Source organism: Odontesthes bonariensis, chromosome 20 (assembly GCF_027942865.1).
Source record: "Odontesthes bonariensis isolate fOdoBon6 chromosome 20, fOdoBon6.hap1, whole genome shotgun sequence".
NCBI lineage: Eukaryota > Metazoa > Chordata > Actinopteri > Atheriniformes > Atherinopsidae > Odontesthes > Odontesthes bonariensis.
The window spans coordinates 25,875,625-25,888,644 of NC_134525.1; the positions used below are offsets into that span (position 1 = coordinate 25,875,625).

Genomic DNA, 13,020 nt, shown 5'->3' on the forward strand with positions numbered 1-13,020 from the left:
TATTTTTCCCTCATAAATCTCACTATGATGAAGTGAAAAAAACAACCCAATAGGCTCAGAAATCTCGTAAACCTCCGACATCACATGACACAGGGAGCAGTTATCCCAGCGGAGGGCGTGTGAAAGCATTTGTGATGTTCCTAAAAGTACTGCAGGAGCCACTCTGACTGTGAAAAGGAAGCTGTTTAAGACCACCAAAAAAGAAAAAAAGAAATAAATAAATCTCCCTGAAGTTGGCCGTGCACACAGCCTGAAAGTGACACATCCAATTAGTATCCCAATTTTTAAACCCGAATTGCGAAACTACCACATATTGGACACACATTTTGACCGGGCTGTTTAACACGGTTCCATTGATCTGAAATTGATAGTAAAAAAAAAAGTGTATTAGAGATATTTTTCAAACCTATGATGCAAATTTCAGTTGTGCTCACGGTGAAGAGAGTGATTGGAACAAAGAGTTCCAGAAACAGAACAGCAGATGTACTGAAATAGCAACAGACAGGTAAAATTAGAACAGACAAACACGATTTATCCTCTTCTTCGGTGATGAATGTGTGTGTGTGTGCGGTGGTGGTGGGGGGTCTGTCGACCAAATCCAGTTTGTTGCTGCTGTCCGCTCTGTGCTGGAATCAGAGAGGCTGACGGCTCAGACTGCAGCTCAGGCTCCGTCAGCAACAGGACAACCAGTCGATTCCACTTACAAATGAACTATTGGGTTTAAAGAATCAATGTGTGAAGTAAGTTCCACTTTAATGCTTCTCTGTCTGATGAGGCAAAAACTTTGGGTCCTACCACTGCTACTCCGGCTCTCTGTCCTCTCATGGCCCCCGAGAGCTCAATGCACTAAAGAAAACGCATCCAGACAAGCGAATGTGGAAAGAAAAAAAACAAAACATTTCCATTTGTGAAGAGTTGTTTTCTCAGATTTCAGAATCCATTTCAAATGCTTCATGTGGTCAAAACAGTAATGTTGTTGTCTTATATTTCTTTGGTGCAGATTTTTGGCCCTTAAATAGCTCCGTACCCCAGCCGTCACTGATTTCTGCACCAAAACACGAGGCTCAGACTGTGCTCTTCCCCTCTCTGTCAAAGTCTTGCACCTGTTTTGCATGTAAAAGACTTCCCGAACAATCTAAAACACCTAATTTCAAGTCCCGGCTACTTCCTCATCTTCCGATACCCACATTCCTATACTGAGACTCCGTGTCCGCCTCGTATTTAAAGCAATACGATGTAACATTTCTACCTTAAAATAACAGCTTGAAAAAAAATTGTGCGGCTAGAATGAGTTTTAATATTACGATTGCCCTGTCTCCTATGCCCTTCGAGGGTCTGATTTAAAAAAAACTGAGCTATGCAACTTTGCTGGACCGGCCCGGGAGCTGAGCGGAAGTACTTCGACTTGCTTTCTGGCACACCTACCGCAAAAACAAATAGACCCCTCTCACGCTCCCAGGTATAAGGCTAAGCTAGCGCAACATTGTCAGTACGATCATCATGGCAGAGGCACCGAAGAAACAGAAGAAGACGTTGACTGATGAAGCAAGGAAGAGAAAGAGAGAGGCCGACAAAGCAAGAGTTGCTCTCGGAACAGCCTGTAGGGGGAGCTCCATAATGGGCTTTTTGAGAAGTTACATTGTATTGCTTTAATTTAGCATTTCTCAAAGTTAAGAGCAGACTCGTCGTAATAAACCAGATCGTCTAATCTGCAAACAGCGTTCGAGCCAGACAGCTTTAAGGGTCTTCATAAAAAAGGCTTCATACCCCGACACTCCTGACAGTTTGACACTGGGGCCCTTTCTCTCTCTATTCTCTAAAATCTATTCTGTATCTGACCGGGAGCCGATGTAAAGACTTGAGAACTGGGGTGATGTGATGTGATCTCTTTGTTCTGGTTAAAACTCGGGCTGCAGCGTTCTGAATGAGCTGCAGCTGTTTGAGACTCTTTTGGGGGAGTCCAGTCAGAAGACCGTTACAGTAGTCAAGTCTGCTGGAGATGAAAGCATGAATCAGCGTCTCCTGATCTGTTTGGGACATGAAACCCTTAATTCTGGATATGTTCTTAAGTTGATAAAAGGCTGATTTGGTGACCGATTTGATGTGATTGTTGAAGGTCAGGTCTGAGTCTATCAGCATCCTGAGGTTCCGGACTTGGTCTTTAGTTTCTAGAGACGGTGACTCAAGATGTTTACTGACAGCAAACCTCTTCTCTTTGTCGCCAAACACAATGACCTCAGTTTTTTCTTGATTTAACTGAAGGAAATTTTGGTTCATCCACTTTTTGACTAGCTCTAAGCAGTCGCACAATGACTCTATAGGACTGCAGTCATCTGGAGACAGTGCGAGGTATATCTGTGTGTCATCTGCATAGCTGTGGTATTTGACTTTGTAGTGATCAGTCTGCCCCCATTGGTTGCTCCGACTGCCTTGCAGACAAAAACACTCTGCATTAAGCTGTTCTCAGCAGAGATGAGGAATCTGCGTCTATTCATCTGTTAATTGAGGCTTCCGGAAACTCTAAAACCCAGACTTGAACCCCATTGAAATGTTGGGAAGTGGCTCGAACAACCTACTGTGGACGTATGGTAATCGTGAAGGGAATTCAGAAAAAGGGGGATACACATTTAAAGGCCGATGACCAGATGGAAACACTTTGAACATGCAGGAAAGAAATGAAGCAGCCACACGGCGCGTCTAGTGAAACTTTCTTTATTCACACCATTTTCTACTCCAGCTATGTTAGAAGTTAACATAAGTGTCAATCCTCTAGTTCCTATGTTGATCTCAATCATCTGTACACACTATATAAAAAAAAAAAAAAAAAGTCAAGATAATATGTTTTAGAAATCCAAGAGGGTTGTGGGGTGAGGAGGGCTGGCAGTTGTTGAGGGGTTTCTGCTTCACAGTCCCTTCCCCTCACTCCCAGCCTCCCCACCTCCACTCTTTTTTTTCTTCTTTTTCTCTTCTTTAAAACAAAAGAAAATACGGAACGAGGCATTCGTACCCGGACCTCAGAACAGGGGGAGTTGGGGGGCTTGGACATTTGTAAAGCGCGTCGACTGTACAGCTCACGTAGAACACAACTTACAGGTCATATACAGAGCATGTCAAAGGAGGAATAGTATACTGCCCGGGCACAACACAAACACGATACAATGCCATCTGACAAAAGGTACCACTGAAAAGAAACGTTTGAAGCATTTCATAGAAACAAAAAGAGAAAGAAATTGCAAACTTGGAGTAAACAAATCGAGAATATATACAGTGAGGTAAAACACATTGGTCTTCAATAGGAGGTATTTTTCTTTTTGATTAAGTGACCTTTTTAATATGTTAATTACCGTTTTCTTTTGAAGATACTTCTCAGCTTTTGGATGACATCTATAAAGCAGGTAATGCAGACACATAATCACATGCAGTCTTGTCATTCGACGTGAAAAAGTAAAAGAAAGAAGTCTCGTCAGAACTTAGGCACCAAATAAAACATGATAAAGCTTTCTGCTGCGCTTGTTTGCTACAAAAGCCTCACTGCAGCCCAGCGACGCCCGGACCCCCCCAGGAACCCCTCCCAGGAGCCGCGGCAGAGCGCGCGCTTTCTGCTGATGACGGAGGGCAGAACGCCAACCTCCTCTGACCTGAGCGCGGTCTTGGTCACAGTGTGTGGATCGTGCCAGCATAGATGGGTCGCTCCCCCCGTCTGACCCAGTGGGGCACGATCCGCCCGGACTTTGCATAACAAGAGAAAGACCCGTGTGGCAGATTTTTGCATGCTCGCATACTCGCCGCCACGGCCTCTGAGCCCGGGATTGCGCAGGTTGTGCTTGGACTGGTCTCTGCCTCCGAGAGGGCCGATACATTCACAGCTGTGGGAGCGAGTCAGTGCTTTGAAGCTGTAGAGCTGCTGGCATAGTTCATGTTACCTCCCCGTTTGGGCCCTCCATCAGAGCGCAGAGAACAGAGGCCAAATGCTCGACGGGGGTCTCGTTTTGTCCGACATGAAGAGGCTGCGGATTTGACTGGACCTCCGAGTGCATCTGCTTCATCGGGTTTGAGCCACGTAACAGCCCAACCACACTGCTCCTTTCGCTCGTTCGCGTCTACATGTTTTGAAACTGCACGTGGTTTCAGTTTTGTGGGGGAGGGGGGGCAACATTCAGACATCTTACGAGCACTTTGGAGAACTCACTGATGTCACAGCTGTGTTTCCAGCTGTTGGAGAGCAATAACACCTGCCTGATCAGTGTGTAATGGGCCCAAAGACACGTTTGTGGCACAGCGATGCAGCGTTGAACATCGATTGAGCGTTACAGACGCTGGTCTCGCAAAGCAACGTGTCCTGATCCATCTGCGTTTCTACTGAACGAGTCAAAAAAAACTTGCTTTCGTTTCAAGCCCAGCCGAACCGCAAAGCACGTACAGACCACGGTACAGACGCACGGTACAGACGCACGGAATGAGCAAGCGGGCAGGGAGGGACGTCAGCCGGCCCACCCAGCTGAGGGGCTGCAGTGAGGGCCGGCCTTGTAGCTCGCAGGTGTGAAGTCAATTTGAGAACATGGAATGACAAGATAGAAGGCAGATAGAAAGATTCCTGTATAAAGACCACAAGAGAAAAACAGCTGGGTGCAAACATGTCTTTTTTTTTTTCTTCTACTTTTTCTTGTTTTTACAGTTAAGTCATCTTGGGTTTGAAAAAGAAAAAGTACAAGGCTGCTGGTGACTTTAAGACAGAATGAAGGTTGTCCTTGTAGAGGCATACCAGAGGTGCTGTTGAGTTGAGCTTGTGTTGTTGTTAATGTCCCAGAGAATGACTTTGTTAATTAAATACACCTTCGATAAAGTCTCAATCCCACCCAGAGGTCTAGCGGGGCAAGCGAGGGCTTTTTTTTTTTTTTTTTAAAGGGATACTCTGAAATCTTGAAATTTAGACTTTCCCACAGCACCACTATCAATCCTCTGAGAAAGATGAATCCGTGGCCCTGGTATTCCCTGTTAAGCTCTAGTCGGGCCGGACTAGTTTGATCACTTTTGTATACATTAAACATTTAATTCAGCATAGTTTGTCCCCCTTCTTGTATTAAAAGGATCGCTTCCTTTTGTCTTTTCCACCCGTTTACTCCACAACACATTTACAAATCTTAACATGCCACTTCTGCCACTGCTGACCACTTCTACATAATTAAGAATATTCTGTTCAGAGGGATAACTCATGCGAGTGGATATTCACCGGTGGGAGCATCGCCACCTGTTCAACTTCCGCGAAAAATCTCAATTTTCTTAAAGGATGACGAGGACTCCACTGTCAAAATTCTCCAGCAACTGATAATGGACTAGTCCCTTTCACAATGAGTGGTACATTACATCGACTCGAGGGATTTAAGGGTGAAATGCCGATTCTCGTCAGTCCGATCCCAACGCACGTAGTTTTGTTTTGCAGAACTGTAGCGTCATTACAAAGCAAAGGTCGGGCCAAATCCAAGTGCTCATATTCCAAACATCAAAAGCACATGGAGTACTCTGTGGACACAAAACGAGCTATTCCACTGCAAGAACTCATGCACAATCAACATAAATTGCCTCCTAAAAAAAAAAAAAAACAGCTGGAAATAGAATCCACTGTCATTTCCTCTGAGGTGCATTAGTGCAGGACTCTGTTCCATTTTCTGTGAATCAGAGACTGGAAAACTGGGGGGGGGGCTGTAGAACATGTCAACTTCTGAAAAATGGACAACAATCTTTCATGATCAGTCGGTAAGAGTTTTGACAGCGAGTTTTCAGTCGGGAATCAACTATTGTCTCTACACTCTGGCTTTTAGGCGAGCAGGAAAACAATCTGGGTGCGTTTCCGTCCCGCGTTTTATGTGCGCAGGCACCAAAGCTAAGGGAACAAGCTAATCCGACGCCCATCGACAGGCCGGCGGAGGAGCTTTCCACCACAGTCCACAGAAGCGGCAGCTTTCTGCCTGTGAGCAAGCGGCGAGCGGGCTGCTGAGGTGGACCCCGCCCGTGCTTCCACGCACAGCGGCTGACAGCTCTAGCGCATGCTGCGGCAAAGTCTTTTCGGAAGGGCTGCTTAGTTAATGACGATGAAGGTGAAGGGTGGATCTGCATCGGAACAAAATTAAATAAAAATGGCACAGACTGATCAGATTCAGGAAATCTGAGGAATAATACATCCAACGGCAGCTCTCACCTCCACTCAGAAAGCAAGGTGGACAACTAAGTAGCAGCACGTCAATACATCATGTATCCATAAAGAACAACCATGGAGATAGAACAAATCAACATCCAAATTGCCATACAGGTAAACTGTGTGGTGGAACAGAAGTGCACTTATTGCTGAACAATCAAGAGACTCTGGTTCATTTGTGCAAATCATCGTGTGGCACGTCAGATTTCTTGGAGTTTTTTTTTTTTTTTTTTAAAGATCAAAATTACTCAAAATTACTTGTGTTTAAAGCCATCCGACTGTGGACTCGTTTTAGACCCTTTACATAAGCCAAGTTCCTCGGATGAAACTTTCAAATAAGATCAAATGGGTTTAGATGTATGGCAATGTTGGCAACAGGACAAACACGACTGAAACAAACCATTAAATCAGGTGCTACATATATATCTTTTGTCCTCTACATAGAATAACGACACTACCTTTATCATAGTAATCAATTGTGTGTATGTATGTATATATATATATATATATATATATATGCATCTTCTTTTCTTAAAAACAACAAACAAATACAAATAATAAGAGCAGATCCTGACTCTTATACATTGGTCCCTTAAGGCTTGCTAAAATGAATTGACAAAATTGTCCGTTTTTTCATTTTCTGTTTATCGCAAATGTACATTCTGATAGAAAAAGAGCTTGCAAAAAGAAAAAAGAAAAAAAGAAAAGGAGGGGGGCAAAATCATAATACACAACCTGCAAACCTATGGCTTAGTAAATATCCATTTGCTATATTTGAAAGAATGCACCTCCCTGCTTTTTGCCGATTATCCTACAGAGAGTGTGAAAAGAACCAAAATCTGAAATCCAATAGAGTTACATTTATTCTTAGTCTTGGTTTTGTTTCTTCTTCTTTCTTTCTTTTTTTTTTAAGCCACTGTGAACTTTTGTGGCAACATTTTTCCATCTGCAGACGAGCTGGAAGTGCTGGAGCGCAGCTTCAGACTCAGTCCGCCCGGAGGAGAAGCAGGATGAGGAGGTGTCGCTGAGGTGGTCCAGTCTTCGGGAGAGGGTCGGGGAGGAGGAATCTGACAAAATGGCACCAGAGTGTGGACTGGGCTGTGGGTGCTGTGACCTGCGCTGTGTGTGTTCCCTTTTTCTAGCCGTCCCTAAATCTTGGGTGTGCATAGTACAAAGCTTGCAGGCTCCCACAGGCTTCTTCTGACACACACACATGCACACACACAGAGCTGCATACATGCGAGATCAAACACACTCCACAGCAGCCAACATGAGAGGAGTTGGGTTTTAAAGCACTGGCACTTTCCGGTAACAGCTGGCTTGGAAGGCATGGTGGCAGCTGATTGTTGTTGGTCTTGCTGTTTGTGGTTGAGCAGAGTATAGAAAATAGACACATTTTTCTACTGTATATTGCATATGTTGCAGCATGTTCGCCAGAAATGAATGAGGTCACCATGTCCAGTTTAGTTTAGCAAAACAGGAACAAAGTAAAAAAAAAATAAAAATCCCCTGCCACCAGAAAAAAAAAACATAATAAATTAAAAAAAGACCGGTCTGGCTCCCTGACAGCACGACGACGGAACAGGAGGAGAAACTAAACGGCTCCAGAAACACAAAAATTCTGCTTTAAATGGACAAGACGAACAACAGATGAGACCAGCTGACCCGATAGGGCAGCCTACACTGTCCCTGAACCCCAGGTCCTCATCTAATGTAACAAAGCTCGACAGTAGGGCTGCAAACAACTTCACATGTGGAATAATATTTACACGCTTCATATTCATCACCGCCTCAGCTCGCTGCCGAGCCAACGGCAGAACAGTTTAAACATGACGACGTAACGCCAACCAAGAACGGAACCTGTCAGAAACAGGACGCAGCAGGCCTCATCAACAAACACCTAAAACAGGTCCGCTGGCACCGCTACAGTAGATTTAAGTGGCTGTTCAGACTGCCGGCTGAATCAGATTGGTCTCCAAAATTAGATTTTTTGTGATCAACTGTTCAAATTGTAAATGAGCAAGTAATCAGATCAGATTCAGAAATGCTGACAGTCATCTTCTGATGAAGAGTCTGGTGCCTGTACGCAGGCCAGCGGACGACTGATGAAACCGAAGCCCGCCGTGCTGTCCTGTGGCTTTCTGCCGACGGACTCGGCCTTGAAGTCTTCGTAATGCAGGTTTATGAAGAAACGTTGTTGAGAAGGTGTGTGGCGCAGTGCCATCGGACTTCCTGTTCAGGGTTGTTCAGAAGGTTCCAGAAAGCTGGCGTTCCCCGCTGAGCCCGACTGAGGCACCTTGGACTAAATTCTGCCCAAATCAAACAGCTCATCTACTCTGCGAGAAGATTCTTCCTTCAAAGCCAATCGTTCCATCGCCGTTCAGACATGATCGGACGACTTGGAACTTTAGACTAACAAGCGTTAAAGGTTTTCTTCGGGTTTGATATGTAGGCCTGCTCTCACTTCTCTGGCAGGTTTGTGTAAAGTTGTCCGAACACAGGCTTTTCATGCAAAGCCAACTTTGCATGAAAAGTAACAGGAACGAATCACCAACACTCACATGTCATGTTTAAGATTGGCATTATGTTTCAGATAAAGTGTCCTTGCATTTTTACAGGCAATTTGGGAAATCTCAAATATACAGTCTGATAACTTGCAGCCCCACTGAAGAGAAGCTTTACTCACTGAGTTGCAGGATGTACCGCTAATATACAGGGAGGGGCGGTTGGGTGGGTGATGAAGAAGAAGATGAGAATGAAAAGGCCTCCAGGGTGATTCCCAGCCGCCGGTCTGCTGACCCGACAGGACTGGAGCTCACAGCTGTGCGTGTGACGAGAGGTGGAGGCGGAGCTGAGAGAGCTGAGAGACCTCAGGTGATGAATGCTGTCAAATAAGGTTCAGAACAACGTGAAGAGGCCTCCTTCAGCGCCTCGCTCTTCGATTCTCCTCTTCAGGCGCAACCATCCTCCATCAGATCCGTCCGTCCAGCCACCGCTCGCGGGTGCATGTCAGCTCGGTGCGACACACACAGAGAACATGCACGGCTCCTCGGCCGGTGAATGAAATGAAAAAAAAAACAAAAAACATGAGGGGGTGGGGGGGGGTAATGCCTTCACTTCCCTTCAAAATAAAGGAAAGGAACATCCGATGAGTAACCAGGACTACAATGAGGTTTTAATGCTAACAATGTGGTCGTCAGTCAGAAGTGTGTGTCTGTGTGTGTTTGGTAGTCGTGTCTACATCTTGATCCCCTCCTGTTGGCTGAGCTGAGACAACGTTTTCTTGATGCGGAGAGCCGTCAGTCGTGCGGCCCCGTTGGCATACCAACACTCCCTCATTATCTTTGCCATCACCCGTAAGGCCTGCACAGGAGACACAAAAACAAACAGTAAGAGCACCTTCTACAACATGCTTACAACGTGTCTGATATCGGGATTCGTTTCATTTTTTTTTTTAGAAAACTGAGCGAGAAAAAAAACTCTCGGACTGTTTCATCGTGCGATTCCAGTTGCTCTCTTTTGTTTTTAAACGGTGATCTGCGGGTCCCCTCCAGACTGAACACGAGTGGTCCAGTGTCTGTGCAGCCCCTCAAAGTTTCATTCAATGTTTAGTGCCTTTAATCTTTGTACAATGAACTTTTTTTTAAAGACTTTTTCCACTTCCAGAAATGTAGCATTTAATCTTTCCCATCTTAGGCCCCTGGGAGTATCACACCTGTTCATGCTTCCTACATTATATCCCACAGAAATGACTCTTTTCTGGTGTGAGGACCTCATCTTACATCCCATAGTTGTTCAGACTCGGTTTGTCTGAGCCACATTAGTTCGTACACCTGTGCATCAACAGAAGAAGTTTATTTATCAAAGCAGACCCAACTGAAGAGGAACTCCGGTTCATGCTTATATGACCTGTCCTGGAACAGGAAACCAGTTGCACCTGTGATGTCCGTGAACTACCGGCTGCTAGTTGGAAAGTGTGTGTGTGTGTAGCATCAGCTGAACAGGAAAGTGTGTGTGTGTGTGTGTGTGTGTGTGTGTGTGTCTGTGTAGCATCAGCTGAACAGGAAAGTGTGTGTGCGTGTGTGTGTGTGTGTGTGTCTCTGTGTAGCATCAGCTGAACAGGAAAGTGTGTGTGTGTGTGTCTCTGTGTAGCATCAGCTGAGCAGGAAAGTGTGTGTGTGTGTGTGTGTGTGTGTGTGTCTCTGTGTAGCATTAGCTGAACAGGAAAGTGTGTGTGTGTGTGTGTGTGTGTGTGTGTGTGTGTGTGTGTGTGTCTCTGTGTAGCATCAGCTGAACAGGAAAGTGTGTTGTTGTTGTTGCATGTAGGGAGGTGCATGCAGCCTGAGGGTTCATTACAGGCTTTAAAGTGAGTTTTCTTCACATTTCACTGCTTCGAAATGATTATTGCCTCGTCTAAAACCTTCAGTTTGGGTCTATAGTCAGCAGAGGTGCACTGACACTCATCTCTACATTATCTTTAATCTACATTTTGCATGTTTCAGGCCAATCCAACAGGTTGGAAAGTCTCTAAACTTGCATGGGACTTTGTTCTAAACATCAGTAGACTACCTGACTACATGCCTGTGGGCTGCAGCTGACCGTCATTTATCCTGTGAAGTGTTCATCTGCATATGGTGAGGAAGGGATGTCCGAGCACACAGGGCAACAGAGGACACGAGCAGGGAAACACGGTAACAACAGACGCTGCGGCCTCCAAAATCATAGATAATCAGACGGAGAGGAATAATTAAGTATCTGACCCAGTGGGCAGGAGGAAGAGGAGGGCAGCAGAGGGAGGAAGTCATGTTACAATTAAAATGATCTGCAGAACAGGGGCCATTTAAACCTGCTGCACTCAGCGAGTGAAACCGTAGAGGGTTTGCCCACACATCACCATTTCATGGAGACAACATCAACGTGGCCCCTGACGACATCCAATATGGCTGCTTCTGTTAGTCATCGTATAAGTGAGTATCATCTTAAAGCAGAGATACTCATTGCGCAGCTCGCAAGCCTCATTCGGCTCCTCAAGCTTTAATTGGTGGCTCGCACTCGCATAGTAGCTTATAACAATATGGTAACAATAACAATACATTTTTTCAAATAACATATAGCTAATACTGCGCAATATTAGTTTTTTTTTTTTAAGTTTGCGTTTTTGTAGCATTAAGTATTTTTATTAAGTATTAAGGCTTAATGGTGTTTCCTAAAGGGGGCACTGTTAAACCTGGCAACGCAGCCCGCTTAAACCACCTCACACTTGACCGCAGTGCACGCAGGCTCCTTTAGCCAGCGCGAGATGCAGGCACAATACATCGGTTTTTAATTAAAAAAGGGCAAAAACCAGCACAAAAACGTGCTCATCTTGAATGTCTCACTATGATTACAACAACAAACTACAAATACAACATGAAGAAAGTCAAGGACATGCAGGCCAGCTTCTGCACATCCCAGTATTAAGGTAAATATGGTCTTAATTGAAAATGTATTGGCTGTGTTGTTTCTTTTTTTGTGGGATGTTTTATATGTAGAAATGTGTATTTGCAAAAGGGGACTTAGTATGTTGTCGTAAAAGTGGCTCTTCCCTTGATTTTGCTCTGCCAATGTGGCTCTTGTGAAAAAAATAGTGAGTATCACTGTGTTAAATGAAAGAACTCAGGCCTTTCCTGGGATCTTTGCAACCTACCAAATTGTTTGTAGACCGTGGACATTAACATCGGGCCAGAAATCAGGTTTCCTGTTATGCATGTACACGTTCTTCATTTGTACACGGGGGGAAAAAGTTTAAGAAGCAAAACCTAAAAGCATATGAAAGTCTGGTCGTACTTCACGAATAAAGCTGCTCTCCCTCTGTCCCCCCTCTACACTGTAACACCAGGTTTTGAATCTCTTGTATATAAAAATAAAAAAATAAAAAAAACTTGTTTATTTGATGCCACACATCCTGGAAATCTGAGAAAAAAAGTCCAGCTCCTGCTTCAGCTGAGAACAACTTCAGACATTACAAATATGTGTGCTGGAAACGGTTTGAGGCCTCCAGACCAGTTGTTTCCTGTCTGAATGGGCGGGGATGTAAACAGCATCTGGTATGTATGAGTCAACATGTCTGTGTTTGTGTCTCAGACTGTGTCTGCTGAGAGGATACTACCACGTCTGAACTTCCTACAGACGGACAACGCATTCCAGTCTTCCTTCCATCAGGTGGATTCGAAGAAACTCCAATCATCCACTAACAAGCAGATTGCCACGCACTCATATTCCTCACGTCTGCACAGTCTCCTGAAGCAGAAGTAGCAGACACTTAGTTTTTCTGCTAAGGGCATTCAAACTTAAACACCTTCAGAAACGGCTCCGTTTACTTTAATCTGCCAAGCTAATTAATGGGATGAATGGTAGGTAGAAGGGTGAGACAAACTCTTTCCAGAGCATGCCTCTCTGTTACTGCTCTCCTTCAACAGCAGCGCAAAATTACAGCCGCTCAACCTTTCTATTGGAGCATAAAAGCCGTCTCTTAGGCACAATAAGAAGCCGAGCCGTTAGACCAAATGACTCACGAGGCTTTGGAATCAAAATGTCACGATCGACAGTGTCGAAGGTGGCAGCGAGGTCCAGCAGAGCTGAAACGAAGCTCTCATCATAAGTTAAGGGGTCATTAAAAGCCGATTCTCTGCTGTGGTTCCCTCTGATTGGTTCATCCGGTTGCTTATCAACATTTTTCTTTACGATGAAAACGGGAGGCTGAAAGATGTATTGATCACAGATGGACCGTGGTTTGGTGAGATCACAGCACGCCTGAGAGACGTTTTAGTTTCGCTTTCTCCTGAGGA

At 44.8% G+C, this 13,020-nt stretch overlaps 1 protein-coding gene across 1 annotated transcript in view; it reads right to left on the reverse strand.

The window, feature by feature from the left end:
• Nucleotides 1-2,696: 2,696 nt before the first annotated feature.
• tgfbr1b (transforming growth factor, beta receptor 1 b) overlaps nucleotides 2,697-13,020 on the reverse strand; it is a 64,053-nt gene continuing 53,729 nt past the window's right edge. Inside the window, 1 exon segment of the mRNA XM_075452559.1 lies at nucleotides 2,697-9,556. Within this exon segment, the coding sequence (XP_075308674.1) occupies nucleotides 9,431-9,556 (126 nt within the window). The 3' untranslated portion in view covers nucleotides 2,697-9,430.